The sequence below is a fragment of the Mesocricetus auratus genome, unplaced genomic scaffold (assembly GCF_017639785.1).
Source record: "Mesocricetus auratus isolate SY011 unplaced genomic scaffold, BCM_Maur_2.0 Super-Scaffold_100009, whole genome shotgun sequence".
In the NCBI taxonomy this organism is placed as follows: Eukaryota; Metazoa; Chordata; class Mammalia; order Rodentia; family Cricetidae; genus Mesocricetus; species Mesocricetus auratus.
In genome coordinates, this window is record NW_024429193.1 from 31,421,984 (window position 1) to 31,443,122 (window position 21,139).

General features: G+C 39.2%; 1 protein-coding gene and 1 pseudogene across 24 annotated transcripts in view; both read right to left on the reverse strand.

The window, feature by feature from the left end:
- LOC121142282 overlaps nucleotides 1-3,723 on the reverse strand; it is a 48,522-nt pseudogene extending 44,799 nt beyond the window's left edge.
- The window catches only part of Camk2d (calcium/calmodulin dependent protein kinase II delta), a 249,204-nt gene continuing 230,723 nt past the window's right edge, over nucleotides 2,659-21,139 (reverse strand). For 20 of the 24 annotated variants that reach the window (XM_040751902.1, XM_040751896.1, XM_040751880.1 and 17 more), the window contains 5 exons: nucleotides 14,098-14,173; nucleotides 9,173-9,267; nucleotides 7,151-7,379; nucleotides 5,901-5,989; nucleotides 2,659-4,766 (listed from right to left, as the gene is read on the reverse strand). In XM_040751902.1, the coding sequence (XP_040607836.1) occupies nucleotides 5,923-5,989; nucleotides 7,151-7,379; nucleotides 9,173-9,267; nucleotides 14,098-14,173 (467 nt within the window). In that variant the 3' untranslated portion in view covers nucleotides 2,659-4,766; nucleotides 5,901-5,922. Of the gene's footprint in view, nucleotides 4,767-5,900; nucleotides 5,990-7,146; nucleotides 7,380-9,172; nucleotides 9,268-14,097; nucleotides 14,174-21,139 lie in introns of those variants that run through there. The other 4 variants (XM_040751903.1, XM_040751901.1, XM_040751897.1 and 1 more) reach the window with 2 other exon arrangements.

The window sequence follows — 21,139 nt, forward strand, 5'->3', positions numbered from 1 at the left end:
GATTGGAGAAAAGGCTGTCAGTAAGGTTATTGCTGTGCAAACATGAAAACCTGACTTTGGGTCCCTAGCACCCACATAAAAAGCCTGGTGTGGTAGCATCAACTTGTGGTACTTACTAATGCTGGAGAGGTGGATATTGGCAAATCCTTGGGGTTCACTGGCTAGACAGCCTAAGTGAAGCAGCAAGTCCCAAGTACCAAATGAGAGACTCTCCCAAAAGGTATGGGGAGCAGTTCTTGAGGAATACCAGAACATGAGCACTAGTCTCCAGGTACATGTGTGTGTGTGTGTGTGTGTGTGTGTGTGTGTGTGTGTGTGTGTGCATGTGTGCGTGCATGCATGCGTGTGCACATGCACATTCACATTCACCAACCCCCTCCCGGGGAATATGCACACTCACAAATGGACAGTGCTAAGGAACCATACTCAAGGTTGTCCTCTGGTATCTATTTGCACATGCATTCAATTGTGAATGAATCACACTCCCCAACTTAAAACAAAGTCAAATGCTTCCAAGCATTTAACCGCTTAGGGCTAATAGGCATCAGCAGGACAAGATCTATGGTTTGGGGATGCTGAGTAATCTTTCCCCAAACCAACATGTCTATACTGTTGCTAGAGCTTGAGGTGCCAACAGGAGCCAAGAGGATTTTAAGAAAAGGGTTGACACTTCTAGTGTTCATGGAACTGGCGGAGGACAAGAGGCATAAAATCTGTGTTATTGTGGGTGGGACCAACCTTTCACTGGAACATCGGCTTCTTTGAGGATACTAGAGTGAACACTGGATCCGTGGGCCAGTACTTTGTGACTTTTGAAATTAATTAAGGCCAAAAATCATGACTTTTTAATGAAATGTCCAATTTTAAAATGTTGGCAATTCATTTACAAGAGATGATATTGTGGACTTGGAGATGGCTCAGTGGGGAAAGTACTAGGTATACAATAACAAGGACCCAAGTTTGGATCTCCAGCACTGCTGGGAATGCCATGCATAACAGCATGCAACTGTAACCCCAGGCTTTGGGGCTTGATGGCCGGTCAGTCTAGTTACAACAGTAAGCTCCATATTCACTTAGAGATCCCACCTCAAAAAAAAAGCAGAGATCAATGAAGAAAGCTACTAGACATTGACAGGTAAACACACATACACACGCAAACCCCCAAAATACAAAAATTAAAATAAAATTGTCATTAAAAATCTAACAAAGGAAGCCATAAAAGACATGAAAAGTTCGAAGTCAGGATTTTATTTAATGAAATGACTCAAAAGTTATATTTTCTACATTTATCCTCACATTATATAGAATTCTTTTATTTACATAGAAATTCAAAATTGTAGCTACTTGAAGTTAACATTCTTGAAAACCTCCCCAGAATGTACCAATCAACTCCATCTCCTCTTTCTCATCTTGAGGTAGACGGCTACCTCCCTCTATGGCTCTCATCTTTTTGCTGAGACATTGGAATGCAAGCATATCCGGCTACACTGTTATTGCAACAACAGTAACCCTAAATTAAGAGCGCAGACCATGGCAAAGCAAGAGTTACACACCCACCTGAACTTGAACAAGGAATGATAACAAGAGTAGGAATGTTTAGTGAGTATCAGGGGTTTATATGTACGTTGTGTTGAGACAAGGTCTGTCTATGTAGCCCACGCTGGCCCAGAACTCTACACCTTCTATCTCAGCATTCAAAAATGCTGAGATTACAGTCATATACCACCATGCCCAGTGGTGTCCACTTAATACATGCCAAATGGCATTCTAGGCATTTTGTATTTATTATTTCTAATCCCAAGGATATTTATTTTAATGTTTATAATTACACTCATTTTAAAGGTATAGAAGCTGAAGTTCAGAGGGAAGAAGCAACTTGCTTAGAATAGCAAGATAATGATGACAGAGCCTAGCATTCCAACCCTAGACTGTCTGATCTCACCTTGACGTTTCCAGTATGCCTCAGTTCAACAACTATTTATTAACAGCCTCTCCCTTCCTTGCCCTGGTTTGGCTGGAGGGGTACAATGATGAATGCAGTTCTGTACAGGCTTTTCTACCACAGTAAAGACAATGAAAAGATAGATATACCGTCAAAGCAATGTGACTAGCAGGAACAGTGAATGCAGACTAACGTGCAAGTCTTGACAGAGCAAACAAGAGCCTAGAAGCTGCCAAGGAGATTCGTTGGAGGAGGTTCAAATCAATTCTGAGGCTCAATGAATGAATGAAGGCTTGGGTTAATCGAACAAAGGAAGAATATTCTAGGTAAGAATGTAAATCACATGAATGGACATGAGAGATTGTACACGGTACTTCAGTAGTGCTTTCACAATCTGTAGTTGTGGAGTTGTAGTACTGTATAGTGGAGATGAATGGTAGTTTGTGTTAGCAGAGGGAGACAATCTAGCAGCTTAGTGAGTGATGGCTGGAAGAGTGTACATGTATAGAAGATTTTAGGATACTCAGTTGCCAGCTACTTTCCTTTCATCTAAGTTTTCTATGGAAAGACAGCGCTATTGTGTGCAGAGAACACACAGCTTGCCACTGTTACAAGTCGGGTACTAAAGGAGACCAGGGCAGGACATAATGTCCTTGGTAGCGGCCAGCACCTCACATGCGAACAGTATTTCTTAAGAAATAAAGATGAACACATTGTCAGCAGAAATCACAAATTTATTAACTCTTAAATATATCAATCAGTCATTTACCATTATGGCAAGAAATATATACAGTGTCCCATGGTAATCTGCAGTGTTTTCAAAACAATGGAAGATGATAAATGTGTGATTCCACTGTGCTGGAGAGAACAAATCACAATTTCCTCACATCTTAGTGCAGAAGACAAACTGGATCTATGGTAATACTTCAACACCACATGCTAAGTTAAAAGTGTAAAAAAGAAAAAAAAACATTCTACTACTATTTGTGTTTTTAAATACATGTATGCCACGTAGAGCTGCTTCACAAAAAGATAAAAGAAATTAAAAAGGGAAAAGTGATTCCATTACGTTTTCACAGATCTCATTGGCAGGTTAACACGGCTCAATACATTTACTGTATATATTCATTTTAAATATATATTGTTTTTAAATCATGTAATTATCAGAAAAGCTTCAACCCATCTATCATACATTCACTAGCAACAATATCTAAAGTGATTAGCAATCAACACCGAAAGGTGAAATGAGAAAAAAGAGGGGAGAGGGTGTTTTAGTTTTGCTTTTTGCCTCTGCTTTAAAAATAGGTTTCTGAGGACTGTGGGTGGCTATGGTTGGAGTAATGTTGATGGAGATTCCATGCATGGCAAAGCATTTCAGCACAGAGAAACAGCCTCACTGGGATCGAGTCAACAAAGAAGAAATGAGAACCACAAAGAAAACTGGGGCATTTCCTTTTCGTCTTTGTTTTAATCTGGGAAAACCCTGGCTCCTAGGAGGAAGATGACACTGTGACTCAAGAGAGAAGGTGGAACTGCACGAGTCACAGATGTCAAGTCCAAACACATGAGGATGGGGAACATGCCTCACGCTACTAGCTAGTGAGAGCGAGGTAGAAACGGCCCTCACCTGCCATAAGGTTCACACAGGTGCTCTGCATGCCACTCTGGTCACCCTCCACATGGTCTTTAGGCAATTTCCCTAGTCGGTAAAGAACCAGGACATTGTTGGAGGCTCTTACTGTTGTTAGCACAAGTCTCAACAATTCCACTGCTTTCCACATAGCTATTATACCTGTGCCCAAGTGGTAGCCTAAACTGAATTAAAAACCTTCATTGAAAATCTCCTAACTCCACGGGCCCTGAATTGATAGGAAGTGCTACTTTTAGCTTCCTCCAAATGACCTTTATTTTTATTTTTACCTTCATATGCAAATTCTACTATTACTTTTACACACTATCAGCTACAGAAAACAAGACAGACAGACCAATAGAGAGAGAGAGAGAGGGAGAGAGAGAGAGAGAGAAAGAGAGAAAGAAAGAGAGAAAGAGAGAAAGAGATAGAGATTAAGAATGGGAAAAGTAAAAGCAAACAAACAGTATAAAATGAAAATAAAATACAGATTTGAAAAGATAAAAAACAAAATCAGTGCCAAGTGTTCATCACAACTGTACCTATCTGAAAGCAATCAGACTTGTAAATGATGTTAATTTTTCCACTATACAGTTTGACTCAAATCAACATGGCTTTGATGGTAGAACAGCAACTAATTCTTGCTCCTACAATCATACAGAATCTGCCCACATAATCATTCCATTTACTCCACACCAAATCCTTCAGAGAAAAGTCATCCATTTCTACCAGAATCACACCAGGAACTGAAGATACCTTAAAAACAAAAGAATCAAACCCAAAATTCCAAGAAAAAGCCCAAAAAGATTAATGGCAGCGTTCTTAAAAGATTTGCTTTTCTCTCACAAACTGTCATTCAGAGAACAACAATTTTAATTAAATCTTCTAAATCTTGGCATTAACAGATAAACCTGATGGATCAGTTGAACTTGGAATATTGTGGAATATTCTTGTCTGAACTTATTTGCCAACAGTTACTTAAGTTTGCATGGAACATCCTATCCAGTAGCTGGAGTGTAAACAATGTATAGGAAGGAATATATGATAAGATGATGCGTCACATATGCATTACATGTAGAACCTTCACAACTTCATGCACTCAGAAACATGCATGAAGAGGAGGAGAAGACTTCCCAGGATTACCCTCCGGGTGCCTTGAGAACAGAATGCAGAAGTGGCACTGTTGACAATTAGCTGAAAAGAAGGAAGACATAAATTATATCATTTTCTATAGAGTACCATACTTTTGGCCGCAGATGTTACTCGGTACAATTTCATAACTTAGCTAAAGTTCAGTAATACTTTATATGAGATCTTTGGCTGTGATCTTTGGAAAGTAAAATACACATGTTTAACAAAGATAGTTCTATGCAATCAATAGTATCTATTTGTTCAAACAAAGCTAAGCTGAAAAAAGCCAGAAGGGGTCACAAGCTTCAAACACATTATTAAATATAAATATATGTTTTATTTATTTCTATTTACTAGACAAATTTAATATATTCATATTAATATTGAGTTGGAACCGAATCAAAGTTCAGTTTCACCCTGTGCTTTTTAAGTACATTATGTTTAAATTCCTTGGGAAATCAAAATTAAAAGTCAGTTCCAAAAGGAATATAGTCTTAAAAGTAGAGAAACAAGGACTGTTCTTACTCAGTTCTTTAAAGCTTGAAGGCTCCGTTCCATCTTGGCTTGGGGAAAATATAAATAATGGGCACCTACTCATACCTGTACCCCACTGCCAGTTTAAGATACAAATTTTCAGAAACAACACAGGCATGAACTTAACTTCAATCAACTGTGAATTATCTGAATGACCTCCTGTGTTTGTTTCAAGTTCAGCTTGACTTTCTGTTGTGACCCACCCACACTGGGCTAGCAACATTACATCCAGTGAGACACCATGAGCTCATGTACATATTAACCCCAGCCAATGGCTAATAGACATTGCAGCTTCCAAACAACAGTAAGAACCAAAGGATTTCACAGTTTGATAGATACTGTTCTGGATAATTGAAAGTTGTCTGCATTAACCTAGATGTAACTGGCTTTTGATGAGAGAACTCCAGGATGCTACAGTGATGTGATCCAGCTGTTGGAAAAAGGTCCTTTCTTGGCATCTCTTACCTTACAAACAATGGTGATGCTATAGAATGAACACTAGAATTAAGGACTCATGCAAAGCCATATGGATTTTCAAAGACCTCGTATATGTGTCAGTGAGTGGAATGCTGAGCGAATGTCCACAGAGGGAAGAACACCAGCCATGCAGCTTTTCCAGCTTTAGCCCCCATCGCACGAACCGTGGGGCAGGATGCTACTTACAAGACCCAAATGTGAATGGTTTTCAGATGTTTTGCCACAAAGAGGTGCCTCCTGAGCAGTTTTCTTTCCCATTTGGAATACAGGGTGGCCTATTAAGAGAAGCCCCATTTAAGCCACCTGGCATAAAAGGAAGTTTTCTTAAATAGGCTCTATCCCTTAACATTTCAGAGAACCGCAGAGAAAACTAGACCTTGATTCAATACAATGTATCCATTCTATCTAGATTAGCTGGCAATATGTGGTATACCTCTTAGGGTAAAAACCACAGAAGCAGTAACAAACTTTATTTCTTCTCTACTCCCTTTGTGTCTTCCGTTTTATTACATAGCCATGTCTTTTTTGAGTGTATTCTAACCTATTCTTGGTTGTTATTGAGATTTATTTTTGTCTCTATTGATCCTTTTTATTTCTTTTTGTATATCCAACAGTGCTATATAGTGACTAAAATGATAGAGAAGGCCTTTGAAAATCACTGTGGTTGATAATTTAACAGCAAACAAAGAAGTGGAAATGGCTTTGCTGTTTGTAAGAACTAGGATCCACATCCTACATCTTGAAATAATAACGGGGATCCTAGAAAGTGATGATCAGTGGGTCAGGCTGTACCCGATTTTGTTTATGCTCTTCTTTCTCATCTAATTTTACTAACACAATGATTTCCCATCATTCCCCTTTACTCCAGTGAACCAGCCTATAGTAATCTGCCCCATTTTCTAATGTTTATGAAGTTTCAACATTGTAACTTCATGATGTTTCTCTGGTTTGGATTCTCTCTCTCTCTCTCTCTCTCTCTCTCTCTCTCTCTCTCTCTCTCTCTCTCATGTAGTTTCCATTTTTATATCTCCAAATCGTATTCCTTGTGTAAATTTTGCTCAGAATTCAGTCTTTCATACAGAGTATGGATGTTTTGTTGTACATTGCACCTAAGTCTAAAGTCAAGTACATAGTTTATTTTCTCCATGGTCTTAGTGATTTACTGCCTTCCTAATCAGAGTATATGATTTCTATGGAAAATTTCACCTCACCTTGCACCTAGCACAGAAGAGGCACCTACAAGATGCATTGAGGATACCTGTCTGATATTATTATTACTATCTGTCTTTTGGAAATGAAATATGGCATCTGAGGAAGAATACTGAGATGTGAACATGCTACAACATCTGATATTTTCTTTTTAAGCGTTGTTTTCTAAATTTCTAAATTCACTAATATGGACACATTAACAAATATGACGGCCTGGAGATATTTACTTGATGGGTACTGTTGGTGACCCCGAACGATGAAAGTGAACATTCTGCCACTTCCCATCACGGCGGTGCCACACGCGAGTCTCTTCCGACTGCATTGTCTTTGGCATTCCACTGCCATCCATGTACTGTGTGAGCCGAATGTACGCTATGCAGGCTGCATCGTCCCCCACCAAATGCACATGGGGGTTCAGGATGATAGTGTGGATTGGTTTATTACTTTTCGACAAAGCTGAAAGGGAACAATATAAAAAGAACACAAATTAAGGTCTTACATATAGTAAAATCAGTATTAACTTCAGTTGAGATCAAGGAGGGATAGCATTCATTCATGCCTTAACTCATTAACCTATTTGCACCAACTGAGTGCTGGGTGTTGTGTAAAGCATTAAAAAGAAACAAAAATAGATGATTTTTCATTTCCTTTGATCTCCTTAAGAGGCAATTTTGCTACTCAGGAAATTTTGATTGATTAAGCATAAAAGCTACACAGATGCATTTATAATGCAAGGGCTAGAATCAGAAGGCATCCTATGGAGAAAGTTGGAGAAACCCTGGCCCAGGTACACTGAGCAATTCTTGTTTTTTTTGTGAAGGGCCCACTGGGGTGGTTGCCAGGATGACTTGAGGTGGTATTTCTGTAGTTAGGATGTGGGATGAGGAAATATCTCAAGTATCAATTTTAAAACCACCTTTTCCCTGCATGGATATGTTTCTGCATCATATCACTTTTCAACTTGGTAAGAATGTATTTGTGATCAGCTAGTCAAAATTCACAACCCACGGCTTGACCACACAGTTGATTATTAATAGATGTTCTTCACCAGACTCCAGAATCTGGTGTTTGGATTATAGCTATACCATTTCTAATCACTCAATCAAGAGATTTGTGGATTTTGAACACAATTCCTATTGATGGTGTTTTATAGATTAGAATAGGACCAGTTATTTGAGTTGTTAACCAAACATGCTTCTCATTCTCAGGCAATGCCTACTTAAACTACTTGAATTGTTAGTGACATAAAAAGAATACCCTGTTCTGGAGAGTACACAGTTACAGAAAATAATAGTGCATAGTGTAATGTTGAAGTGGGTGAAATATTAATGGGATAACAAACTATTTTACTAGAAACAAAATGGTATTGACAGGCAGATGAAAGAGATATGTGATGCCTCCATCAAAATGATGAAATATATAAGTATGAGAATATTTAACCAAGACTTGTTAACACAAATTAATTTACCATTATCTATTATTGCAAGTTTGTTTGCAAACAGGTAACAACACACATAGAAAAAGAGAAACTGATGCAGTAAAAACACATGCTAAGGCAGATTTGTCTTACTCACTAGAAAGGAACCTAATTTCCCTATATATCATACGGCTCCTCCTTAATTCAACAGGACCTTATGGCAAAAAGACTGAATTCCTTTCACACATCATGGAAGTACAATGCAAAATGTAAGGCTGGGAAGACTAAGTGAAATGATGGAGGGGATTCCTGTTAAGACTTAGCCTTTGGCTTGATTTTATCTTCATTATTTATTTTGATTTGCAGAAACAGCTTTGGAAATACGTATGTTTTCTGAAAGATATATATTTCCTCTGAGCCACTAATATATTAAGACCTTTGCAATCTGAGTGGAAACACTTAGCTGATTGCTCACGTTTTTTCATACCATAAATTGAAAATGACCACTACACTTGCCGGCAGTGCTCGTCCACTCCGAGAATCAAGGCTGTGGTTTCTCTTCCCCATATTAACCATTTTACAAAAAAGTCAAAGTAATACATGGTCATAACATTATATAGCTTATATTGTCCATTCACTCAGTCTTAATGGGTGTTTCCATATTTTTCAAAACATGAAGGGCTTTCAGGTCTGAAATGGATATATTTCAGTTCCCAAAAAGAACAGCTATTCATGGTGGACATACTGTTGGTAAAAATCCCCATTGCAGGAAAGACGCAAAGAGTCTGGAAGAAGTTCCAAGAAAAGTTGATAAAGAATGTAGAATAGCTACCATTTTCGAAGTAGAATCTGTGGAAGTCCATCCCTTCCACTAAGTTGCCCAGAGCTTCAGGTTCAAAGGCAGTGAGGCCTGGATCACAGATTTTTCTGCAGTAAGAGAAAGTGTTCATGAGTAAATGTGCTGATAGTTTGGTTATTTTGTGTCTAAGCATTCTTGTTTATAGTCAGGGAAGAAAAGAGGTTCTAAAAAACATCCCAAATAGGAATTTCTACCATGGACCTTAACAAGGTAGTCAAAAAGTAGACTCTAAAATGTCATTTTGTGGAGAACCCACAGAGGCACAAAACCAAGTTAACTGTCCAAGCATAATCGCCTCCTTTCTAACATGCTTGCTTTTCAATCCTCAAAGTTGATTATTTAGTTTTCTAATGCTTGACTTAAGTTTCTTTTTCTTAAACTTACTGAAGGCAATTATTTTTAATCATTAAGATAGTTTTGAAAGTTGAAAAAAGTCAAGATATTTAGAAATACCAATTTATTTTCTTTAATTTCAGGTAATATGCTTATGATATTCAAATTTATTCTGTTTGTAAGTTGAGATTAGTCTACTACAAAATAATCAAGGACAAGAGACCTTATAACACTGATTATGTCACTGAATCTGTGAACACTGAATCCTGTTTAACAAAGTGCAAATTGTTAACTGTTTAGAATTTGTGCTCCATTAATTTCCACTGGTGCCCAGATCTGACAATGAGATCTACTGGTCTTCAAATATGGTACAAACAGTATATGTAGATTTCTAAGTGAAAAGACCCTTAATATGGTAATTTTCATCCTTTTTCTGACCTGTCACTTAAAGAACAGCAAGTTAAGCATTTAATAAAAAAACCACACGGCTAATCTTGCTTTATCCTGGTTCACTTCCTAATTAGACACTAACATCTAATGAAGGTAAATACAATGTAACAATAAAGGAATTTGACTTTGGCTGTTGTAATATGTATAGATAGAACACTAGTATGCAGTATTAATGTCATTTGCTAACAATAAAAAATGTTCAAAATCTGTTATATGTTCCAGGTATTTGTTAGAATTCCTTTACTACAACTATAATTGATGTGCTTCCAATAAGGTTATGGGGTTTATAACAAGATTAAGCTTTAAAATGAATTAATTCTTTAATGATACATACATATTTACACATGTGAAGGCAATACTAAGGGAGAAAACCAAGATACATGAAAATTTCAAATCACTTGAAAAGATGGCTATGTCAATCAGAAACAAAAATTAGTTCACGTGTTTAGAAAACAGAATCACTTGTGTTTAAATATGCATGTCAAGCTGATAGTAAGGTCCTATTGCTGAATACAGCATCCTACCTCTCAATGACTACAGAGAGGTTGAGCTGATGCTTACCTAGAGCCTTCATCCCTACTGAGTAGTGTTCATTGTACTAGAAGGTACTCTGCCAAAGAGAAAGGTTAACACCAACCAGCTGCATACTCTTCAATCTACAACAGTGACCACTTTCTTAACCCAGAAGTTAACTCCAACTGGTAACTGCTCACAACAGGGTTGCACTGGGTGTGCAAGCCACTTTTATGACTTAAGTTTCTCATGTTTCAAGTTTTCTCAAAGTCAAAGACATACTCTAAGTCCTTTCAAACCATCTTTGGCTTTGGAAATAAATAGTTTTTGCAATGATTTTAAGGGACCCACTTTCTCCATCCTCCTCAAACATCCATACAGTAACTGCCTTAAAGGGTAGAACATTGGTCTTAATTTCCTGGGAATGTCCACATGATTACTCAGAACATGTGCTTACAGATTATCTTACATTTAAAATAAAATTAATAGGTGCTTCAAAGGGGTATAATAGCTTTCTATTTAATCTTATAAGCAGCACTGAGCAAGGGGGTATGAGACTCTAAACTATACACAGGAAACCAACGGACTTTCTTTGGAGAAATTTACTCATTCAATCAAGAACTATTAAACATAAACCATAATAGGAAGCAACTCAGACTCAATTCTAAAATAAAAGTTAATACAAAAGGTCTTCAGCTGCAGGGAGGCAGCAAGAACTCTGAGTATAAATAAAAGGATTTGGGTCTATTTATTAATTTTCCACAAAGGAGAAATGCATGTGTGGAAACCCTTTAATGTCAAGTGCACATGCTTAATACTGGAGGGAAACTTTATTTTTTAAATGATTTTTTAGTTATTTAAATTAGAAACAAGCTTGCTTCACTTGTCAATCCCAGTTCCCTCTCCCTCCCCTCCTCCCCCAACCCCCCCAAACCCCCATCCAATCCCCACTCGACTCTCCAGGGAGGATGAGGAGACAGACTCTCCAAAGTCTGTCATATTGTCCAGGGCAGGGCCTAGGTCCTTGAAGGGAGACTTTCTAACTGTTTATCAGGGAAACAAATTTGCAAGCCTAACTCCCTACAGCGTAGCACAGTTCATGGAACATGGTGCTGGCATACCAGGTATGGTGGTGCACACATGTTATTTAACAGGAGTCCCAGGCCAGCCTGGGTAACATGAGTCTCCACTTCAAAAAATCTAAACCAAACACAAAGGAATGCAAAGCGGGTGCCTGGGAAGAACACTGTAAGGTCTCCAATCGCAGCAATTATCCTTCGTGATGAAGGCAGTAGTAGAGGGAAAATAATGAACTTTGTTTCACGCTGCCTACTGGGCAGGTATTTTTAAGCTCAAGTCAAATATATATAATTTCTTCCTTAGGAGTGAAGTGGGAAGAATAGTGTTCCTATGGCAACAGAGATTTGTTCTGCCAGGTGTTATTATTACCTCCATAAAATATGTTTTAGTTGCCAGTTTGTGAACCCAAACTTCATACTACCTCACATTGGCTCTGAGATGATAGAGTGCATTATAATGAAGCTTTTTAACTTACCTTGCAAAGAAACAATATATTTGAAAGTATTATTCTTTTTCTTTCTCCTCTATCATGCATTATCTTCTATATCCATCTATCTATCTATCTATCCACCCATCTGTCATCTACAGCTATCATTTATTCACCCATATATTTATCATCCATCCCTTTGTACCAGGCTTCCGATTAATAAAGACTGACCATACTCTGGACATCTTGGTTGGGGTGGTGCTGTGAGCTGCCCAGGCCTCACAAATAAGCTTTAGAAAGGAAGTAATATTGCATTATCTGGGGGCCTGGAAGTACACATCTATACCAAATGACAGGCCTCTCTAGGCAAAGATGAGGCGATGTGCTGTCAGGACACCGAGTTATTTAAATATCCTGCTTTAAACTGTGTGGAAATAAGAAGTACCTCTTACCTACTGACTACAATTACACCCTGTCGGTGAAACAAAAACAAGACACAACTTTTATCTTCTACAGGACAGCCTTCCTATTCTTTAGAGATTCATAGAGGTCTAGCAAGGTTGTCATGGTAAAAAGGATAAAAGAGAGCAGTTTCTACAGCATGGAGTTATTATCAGTCAACAGTTTAAGGGAGAGCTGTTGTCTGCCACAATAGGGATCCAACTCCAACCTTTAGTGTTTCTTTTATCAAGTGTACTTTATTAGATGACAGTGAAGAGCTGATTCTCACACACATGTTCAGGTGTATGCATGTTTGTATGTACACACTCAAAACCCTTACAAGGATGTATATATACATCTACAAGATATTAACTTAGTACCCACATCTAGTGACTGTCCCATATTTTATGTTGCTCTCTCTCTCTCTCCCTTTCTCTCTCCCTCTCACCCTCTCTCTGTCTCTGTCTCTCTCTCTCTCGTGTGTGTGTGTGTGTGTGTGTGTGTGTGTGTGTGTGTGTGTGTATTTGGATAGTGAATATCCCTCTATTGCTGCTTTTGGCATATTTTAAGTGGAGTGGATTTATTTGGATTCCATGGTTTTTGAGAGCTTAATTTTATCACAGGCTTTGCTTGTGCACACATTTAGGTAAGGGACATGAGCAAGCCTTACTCATTTTGTCACATATTTTTGTTTACTAATGCTCAGTTCATATGCTTTACTAATTCTGTTTCTTTCCAATCTTATCCATAGTATAAGATCTAACTCTGGACATTTTGTAAATGCTTTTCTAAGTTATTTCTCCATTAGTTTTGTTTTTGGCTTTTAAAATTAGTGGTGTATACCAATTTTATCAGTTGGAATATTAGTTTATCTTCTCATTTATGATCATTTTTCTTGCTTTTAAACTTAGAAACATTTTCTAATTAGAGATTAGAATCAATCATTTTCTTTCATTTTATTTATTTATCTATTTATTTATTTTCACACAGTGGGATTATGTAGTAAGGAATAAAACATGGGTTTACATCCCCTAATAGCTTTGCAATGACCCTTCATGTCTTATTTAATAAAATGTCCTATTTTTCTCAAGCATAGTGATTTCCTTTACATAAAATGCAATCCAGAAGTCTGTAACTATTTATATTAGCATAAGATCCTCCTCATGAGTCAAAAATCCCCTTAATATAAAAACATACTCAACAGACTCAGATGGAGTTGAGCTTCATTGATTGACCAGGTGGAGGAATGCTTGGCATCAACATTTATTATCTTTTCTTGTCCCAATTCCTGGCAGAACTGCAAAGCAACACATTCCTTAACCCACTTCTCTGCTTTCTTTCTTTTTAAATCCTTGCCTGTCTGGATTTCTCTGATGCCCTACTTTCATTCAGAACTGTGGGTAATTACAAAGAAGTAGCATTCACAAAGACATTTCCTGTCCTTAGATCAGAAGTTGAGTTCTGTCTCTGAAATCATAAACAATTTGTTTCTTTCTTGAGTGCCCTTTGTCATTTACATGACATAAAGCTCTTGTCAACATGCTGAGCAGGGGTTAAATATGCAGGACTTCAGATACTTTGAAAAATACAATGGCAGAGAAAATACACTCACCCTGTGTATGGTAGCAAAGCTAACTTGTCTGTTTCTACTTACGTGTAAGCTTCGAAGTCCCCATTATTGATAGCTTCAATCAGTTGCTCAGTGACTTTGATGATCTCCTGCTTTCGAGCTAAAAACAAAAATAGAATCAGATGAGAACAAACAAAGGTCACACAAGATATTGGTCAACAATACAGCTACATTGGTTAATGAGGGTATCATGTAAACCCATCTCTCCAGAGAAAGATGGCTGCTTCTTTTGCACCGTCTTTAGCTCAGAAACACCCATGGCTCTGAGAGGCACTTATTAGCACAGATATCCAGATCCCACCCCAGACCCGGAGGTTAAGAATCTGGACTTTAGCAAGGCTCTCACATCTCAGGTCTCAGTCATTTTGGAGGCACCACTTCATCTCATTTGATCACAAACAACAGATACTAGCAAGGCTGAATTCACCGTTGCTACTCTTATCATCTTGACTTAGAGAGCAGTTTTCTGTTCCTTATTAACAAACATGTCACCAAAAAAGTGAGGTTATAAAAATACCAAAGAACAAACAGCTAGCTTAAAAGTGAATATGGTATGTTGTACCAAGACATCCAACATTAGGTAGTTTCTTACCTTCAGGTCAACCTGCCTGGCCCTTCTAGGAGGGGGCACCAGCATTGTAATAGGCCATTGTGATTAGATGAATGACCATTAGCATTCTTTATGTTGAGACCCAGAGACCTACCAATGCTGCACGTGGGCAATAAGCAGCCAGAAGCCCCTTGCACAACTATCAAACCCAACCAACATCACTAGTACTCTTTCCTACCTAAGACTGGAAAAATTATTAATGGCTGGTTTGTCTCAGACATCACCCTTTCAGCAAATTTCTTTCTAATTGAACCTGCTTCAAATGTCCTTATCCTCTTCTTGAATACCTGTAGTTCCTCAGCTGTCCCCTGGGTATCCCTAACATCTCCTAAGTTAAAGCACATAGTTTGTTTAGTCACTATTAAGCTTTGTTAACTGTGTCAGCTGTGCCTTCCTATTTAAACAGAAAGGTCCTTGTGAGCAAAGAACATGTTATTTCTTTGTGTTGCTTAAGAAACTTTTGTTCAATAAAATAGATGTTAAATGTATTTGTGAATTTGATCAATTGAGAATACTGATAACATTTTTAAATTTCAGAATATTGCTTAACTCATGAAATTATGTTTAAATATTAGTTTACTATGTTTAACTATAAATTATTATAGGGAGACATCTAGGTACCTGTAGCACTGACCACGCCTGTTTTGGGCATGGTCACAGGTGTGTACAGGTATGGAATAAAGGACTGAAGAGAGGGTCTCTCGCTCTGTTTGGGGTTCTGGTCAGGTCTTGAAAAGCTGCAGAGACTAAGCTGGGTTTTCTGTTTCTCTTGTAAGTAATTCCCCACAATAAATAATCAACGGCATCCTTATCCCGTATACTATTATATTTCTTCAACAAATTATGTCAAAATATTAAGTTGATTAGGTTTTGTTTTAGGATCACTGTACATCACCTGGGGGGGTCACAAAGTCATTTTCAAACTTTCTGTGTGAGGCATTGTGACATTAGCATTCTTCATGAGGATGCTACCCTTTGTTTTGAATTCTTTATTGAATAAAGGAACGATTTTAAATGTTCTCATCTTCATGTTTTAACACGAACTTTAAGTGTGCATTCAATCTCAAAATCCAAGTTATCTAGGTGAAATCATGTATTAATAAAGATTAATCTGCAAAATTAATTTGACTCTATTTGACTGCATGTACTATCCCATAACAAATATAGTAGTCGGGTATCTTATAAAATGATTATTATATTTGCCCATATAATGGCTACTAACAATATAAATGTCCATGATATAAAAGCATCACTCTTAGATGCTTCACAGTAGCTGTGTAACGTCTTACTTGTATGTAAGAACAGAACATGGGTGTTTCTAGCCCCTCTACACACTCAAAATTATTTGGTTTTTCTTTTCTGGTTTGATTGATCCAGATGAATTATATAGTTATCCTTAGGACACATTGATGGAGTGGTGGTACCAGTTGAGAGTTCTAAAGCAGGGTTGCTGCCAGTGGCACATTCAGTTTAGTTAGGCAACAGGTGATATATCTGTCTGTGGCCTTGGCAGTGTGGAGCTTTGGCAAAGGCCCATGACAGCTAACCTGATTCTGGAGTCTGCAGAGCATCGTGAAGAGCCTCTCCACAAAGGGACAGAGTAAGGATGTGGTTGCCAAACTACCCTCCTCACACATGACCCTCATTTAAAACTAACAACCTTTGCAATAAATTACATGGCTAGTTGGAAAACTATAATTTGTAAACAGCACCAATCTTTTAAAACTTAAAAGAGACAGAGAAAATAAGGATCAATGCCAAGTGTTGATTGTGTGACTTTAGTAGGCTGGGCAGGTCACAGAGTGTGCAAACTTCTGGAACAGTTCCTGAGGTTCCCAAAATCCCACATCCTCTCACAAGCACATGATGGAGTCTGGAGCAGCAGCAGTGAGTGGCCATCTTTCACTCAGAACCACAGTTGCTCAAATACCTCCAAGCTCTGGGAAGTTTTGCTACAGTGGTTTAAGTTTGCTTTTGCATTATCAGAGTCATGCCAACTGTCCTTTATCTTAGGTCTCATTCTCGGAAACAATGGCGTTTGTGCTGGCCTGGCCAAGCAACATAGAGACTGTTTCAAAGCAGGATGCTTCTATGCTGTATCATCTTGGAGACAGTGTGAGTCCTGGCTTAGGAGGGGCCTGTAAGTCAGGAATCTCTGAAGTGTTCATTTCCTCCAGGCAAAGGCGTGTGAGTGAGTCACAGTTGGGCCTGGCACATGACAGCTGACTCTTGGAAGGAAAGCAGACGGCTGGAAATGAATCACTTGTGTACAGTGCTCTGGGGTTAGAAGTTAGAGCTGTTGCCACAAGCTCAAAATCTGGGTGTGAGTTGGGGTGGGTGCCAGCTGGCTCTCCCCCAACAGCAGCGAGGCTAGGGGACAGTGACTGTGCCAGGCCCTTGGCTAGCTGTTTCTCTGAAGAAGGTCGGCCTTTTGCTCTGCCTTCTTCCTTCAGGTAAGAAGTGATGGCCATAGAGGTAAGATGGGGAATATCACCAAGGAGGAAGAGAGTACTGTATTACATTCCCTGCTTGGAAGATGCCACCAATTTGATCTCAGAGAGAAGACAGCCAGGCAGCAGGACCCAAAGCAGTTTTTTGAGGATTTCCAGCTTGGGAAAGGAGAAGGGAAGAAAGCAAGCAGGAAAGATAATCCACATCCTTAGAGCTCTTTCCATGCAGGCACACAAACACATTGGGCATGTTTCCTTACCCAAATTAACAGTTCCTTTGACATCTTTATTTATCTAAAGATCAAAAAATATTTTGTTCCTAGGCTGAAGAAAGTTGATACAAGGAGTAGACTGAACATCTCAAAGTGACTTGTCTGGTGAGGACAAAGAGAATATTTGAAAAACAATCGATTGGTAAGCATCAGGTTATTTCCGAGTTACTTCTGTGCGAGAACTACAGCCAAGAAAACTTCATTGTTGTTTGATAAAGAACCTATAGCTTGAAAGTGCGAGTGCTCTAAGAGACCAGGTACAGCGAGCAGCCTGTGAGAAATTAGGCTAGGCCCCAAGTCCCAGCAGAAGACCCCTAAAAAAGGTGATGCCCTGTCTGTTAGGGCCCACAGATCCAGCAGAGGGTGCAAGACAGCCCCACCCCATTGCAACTACAGGGTAAGGCTGTGCTCCTACGTGCATCTTAGCACTCAGACTAGGTCAGATTAAATTAGGTGATGGAAATTTCTCTTCCCAGCCCTGGGAAAACCTACAGAATTAAGGAATTCTCTTGTTGTCTTGGTTTTTTGAGGGAAAACTAAGGTGTCTATGTCTCTTTTCAGGAGCTCAGTTGTGCTGTACCTAGAGGCAGTCTCTCCTCCACTCTAGGCTTCTAGGCAGGCTTTTGAAGGGAAGACCTTTTCTCCCCACATGTTGCCTCTGATACAATGCAGTGTCTTTCCCAATGCTTCTCCAAAGATTTTGTGCCCACCCTCAGTGGTCAAAAGGCTCTCCTGTGTGACAGACTCCATGATTCTTTTGACTTCTGTTAGCATCTAGCAGAAACATTGTTATCATCACAGGTACTCCTTCCGTACTGTGATTTCTTCCATAGTTCTTTCCTTCAATAGTGTAAAGACTGTTTTAAAAGCCTCACTTGAATATTTCATACACTTCAAATTCAACTACCTCAAGTAAGCTTGTCAAGGTCCACCACCACCAATGAGAGGAGACAGGCAGGATGGATAGATGCTGGTGTGCTTTATATTACAAGATCACATCTATACTTCACATTGTTGAAAGAGACCTGTATATGCACAGCGTAAACATCTCAGCACCTACGCACTGCTAATGGATTGTTTGAGATGGAATTACCCTGTCCAAGCTGACGGCTTGGACAGAATGCAAGTTCTCAAGAGAGAGTACAAATCCAAGTGCACAGAGCTGATAATGAGGGAAAAATTCAAGAGGGACTGTGCAGGAGACACGAGAGAAGAGGCCCCAAGGCTGTGAATCTCGGAAACAAGGCAGGTCACCAGACCAGAGGAACACAATCAAAGCGACTCACTTCCTTGATTTTCAGCACTTCTTCCCTATGGAATCTGCTGTCTGGAGACAGTTGCAGGTCAAGTTGTCATTGCAATAGTGATCTGTTGTCTTCTCAGGTCACTGACACTGAAGAAACATAACTTGCAGATTCAATTCTTGCCTGTTCATTAGCTTTGTATTGGTCCGCAGTGGCACCACCATATTCTAGTTGCACAGACCTAATTGGTTTCCCATGGATCCAATGTATAAACAGGGAAGAGCCTGAGAACCAGAGGAAATATCCCATCCTTCTATCTAGTCCATCAAATTCCATTACTTTCATCTTTTACTGTTCCACATTGGTCTATTTCTCCTGCACCATTCTGGGTCCAAGAACTCTTCCCTGTTCAGGTCCCCTACTGTGCTTCCTAACTGAGTTTCTGTGAATAATGCAGATCTTTGCTTTTCTCCTTATGAGACATTCAGATGTTTACACACGCATATCTATTCAGAGAATGTTCCCTTTGAAGTCTTCTATAAACTTTTCATTGTTGTTAGCATTCAAAATGAGACTGTGAAACTTTCACAGCCTCGATCCTACCCATCTTCACAGACCTAGTCAAAGCATCTCACAATGCTCCTGGAAAAATTCAAAATGCCCATACCTCTTCCTATTTCCAGCCCTGTGCATATGTTGTCTGTCTTCTTAGTGAACTATTCACACATCTGTGTTTCAGCATTTGTTTAAAAAAACCATATCTCAACTAGTTTTCCTTGAAAAAGACAGGAATAACACCAATAGACATGGTAGCATGGAAGTGAGAATCTCATTGGGCCTCACCTTTAAAGAATTACAAACAGCTAAGGAATGAAGACTTAGAGAGAACAGTCATCTCTAGGGATGAGTCCCCTAACTGGGTATCTTATACCAGGTGGTAAGCCCTGAAATCTTGTAAACACAAAAATAGTGAATGAATGAGGCCCATTGAATTTATACTGTGTGTGTGCATGTACGTGTGCATATGTGTGCATGTACGTGTGCGTGCGCATGCACGTGTGTGAATAGAACAGCAATACAGTCATGAAGAGCAAGCAGACTGAATTTGAGAGGAAGCAACGTGTGGATGGGAAGGGTTGGAAGGAGGAAATGGAAAGAGGGAAATGATATATTTTAAGTAGAAAAAAAACCCTTCTTAGGCTTTCATTTTAGGTCAGGTTCAAAGGTTATTATAAAGCTACCCATGCCTTATAGTGGTTTTAAAAATCAATTAGTGCCCCTGTCTTTACAGGTTCATCACATTAGTCAGTTTCCTCTGCCTCTTTGTCTGAGGCAAGCACGGCATCATTGCAACCAGCACCTACCATAGTTCCTGGCTTAGAGGATATGTCCAATAAGTACTTGAATGAAGAAACTCAGCTTATAACTACTAGTCTAGTGGTCTTCACAGCACACAATATAGCTGTTTTGGTGTCGGATAAAGCCTTTAGCCAATATAAAACAGGGTCTGAGGATGCTCCTCAATAATAAAACATGTGCTTAGGATGCAGGGAGGCTCCAGGTTCAATCCATAGTGCCAAAATAAACCCATAATGTAAGAACCCAATAAAGAATAAATTTAAATGAAAGCAACTTGTTTTATGCAAATGAAAGAAGAGACTTTCCCTTCTGACTCATATGGAATGATTATAAAAACCCTTTTCTTTCCATATTTTCTCCTTTTTACTAATGGTGCCACAATTTACCAAGGCTCCCAGCTGGGTTACTTCTGGAGTCCACTGCTCCTTTGTCCTCATATACAATCATCCATGAGTCATTACTTTTCTTTGGGACTTGTGATGTTTCCCAGGGCACCTTCTCAACCTTCATATTTCATGGCAAGCTCATACACTCCTCTGGTTTTAACCACATGCTGAGGATTGCCCAATCTCCACCACTGAGCCCTCATTTTTCCAGTCTCTGTCTTCCTTCTTACAGCTTGAATAATTCATTCATTTTTATTTGGTGTCTTCCCTACATGTACGTCTGTGCGAGGGTGCTGGATATTACTGGGAGAATTGTAGGCAGCCATGTAGGTGCTGGGAATTTAACCCAGGTCCTCTGGATGAGCAGCCAATACTCTTAACCTCTGAGCCATCTCTCCAGTTGGCTTGCCATATTCTAAACATGCTTAGGCATAGGGCATTTCAGACTCACTTCACTTTCTGGTTTAACCTGCACCTTTCTCCTTGACTACTGACAATTAAGTCTACTTTTCCAGCCAGAAGCCTTGGTGTCCTTCTTTATGTTCACACCCTCATAAAATGGACCACGGGAGTCTCCTCACTTATGAATCTTTCTGACAGTCCTTTCTCTCAGGGCCCATTACCAATGATGTGATCTAGGCTTTCAGAAGTCCCCATCTCCAGGGTCTTCTCCTACATTGGCTCATTCTGCCCCTCACTGCAGCAGAACCGTCCACCCTACTCCCTTCAGGGTTTCAGCATCTTT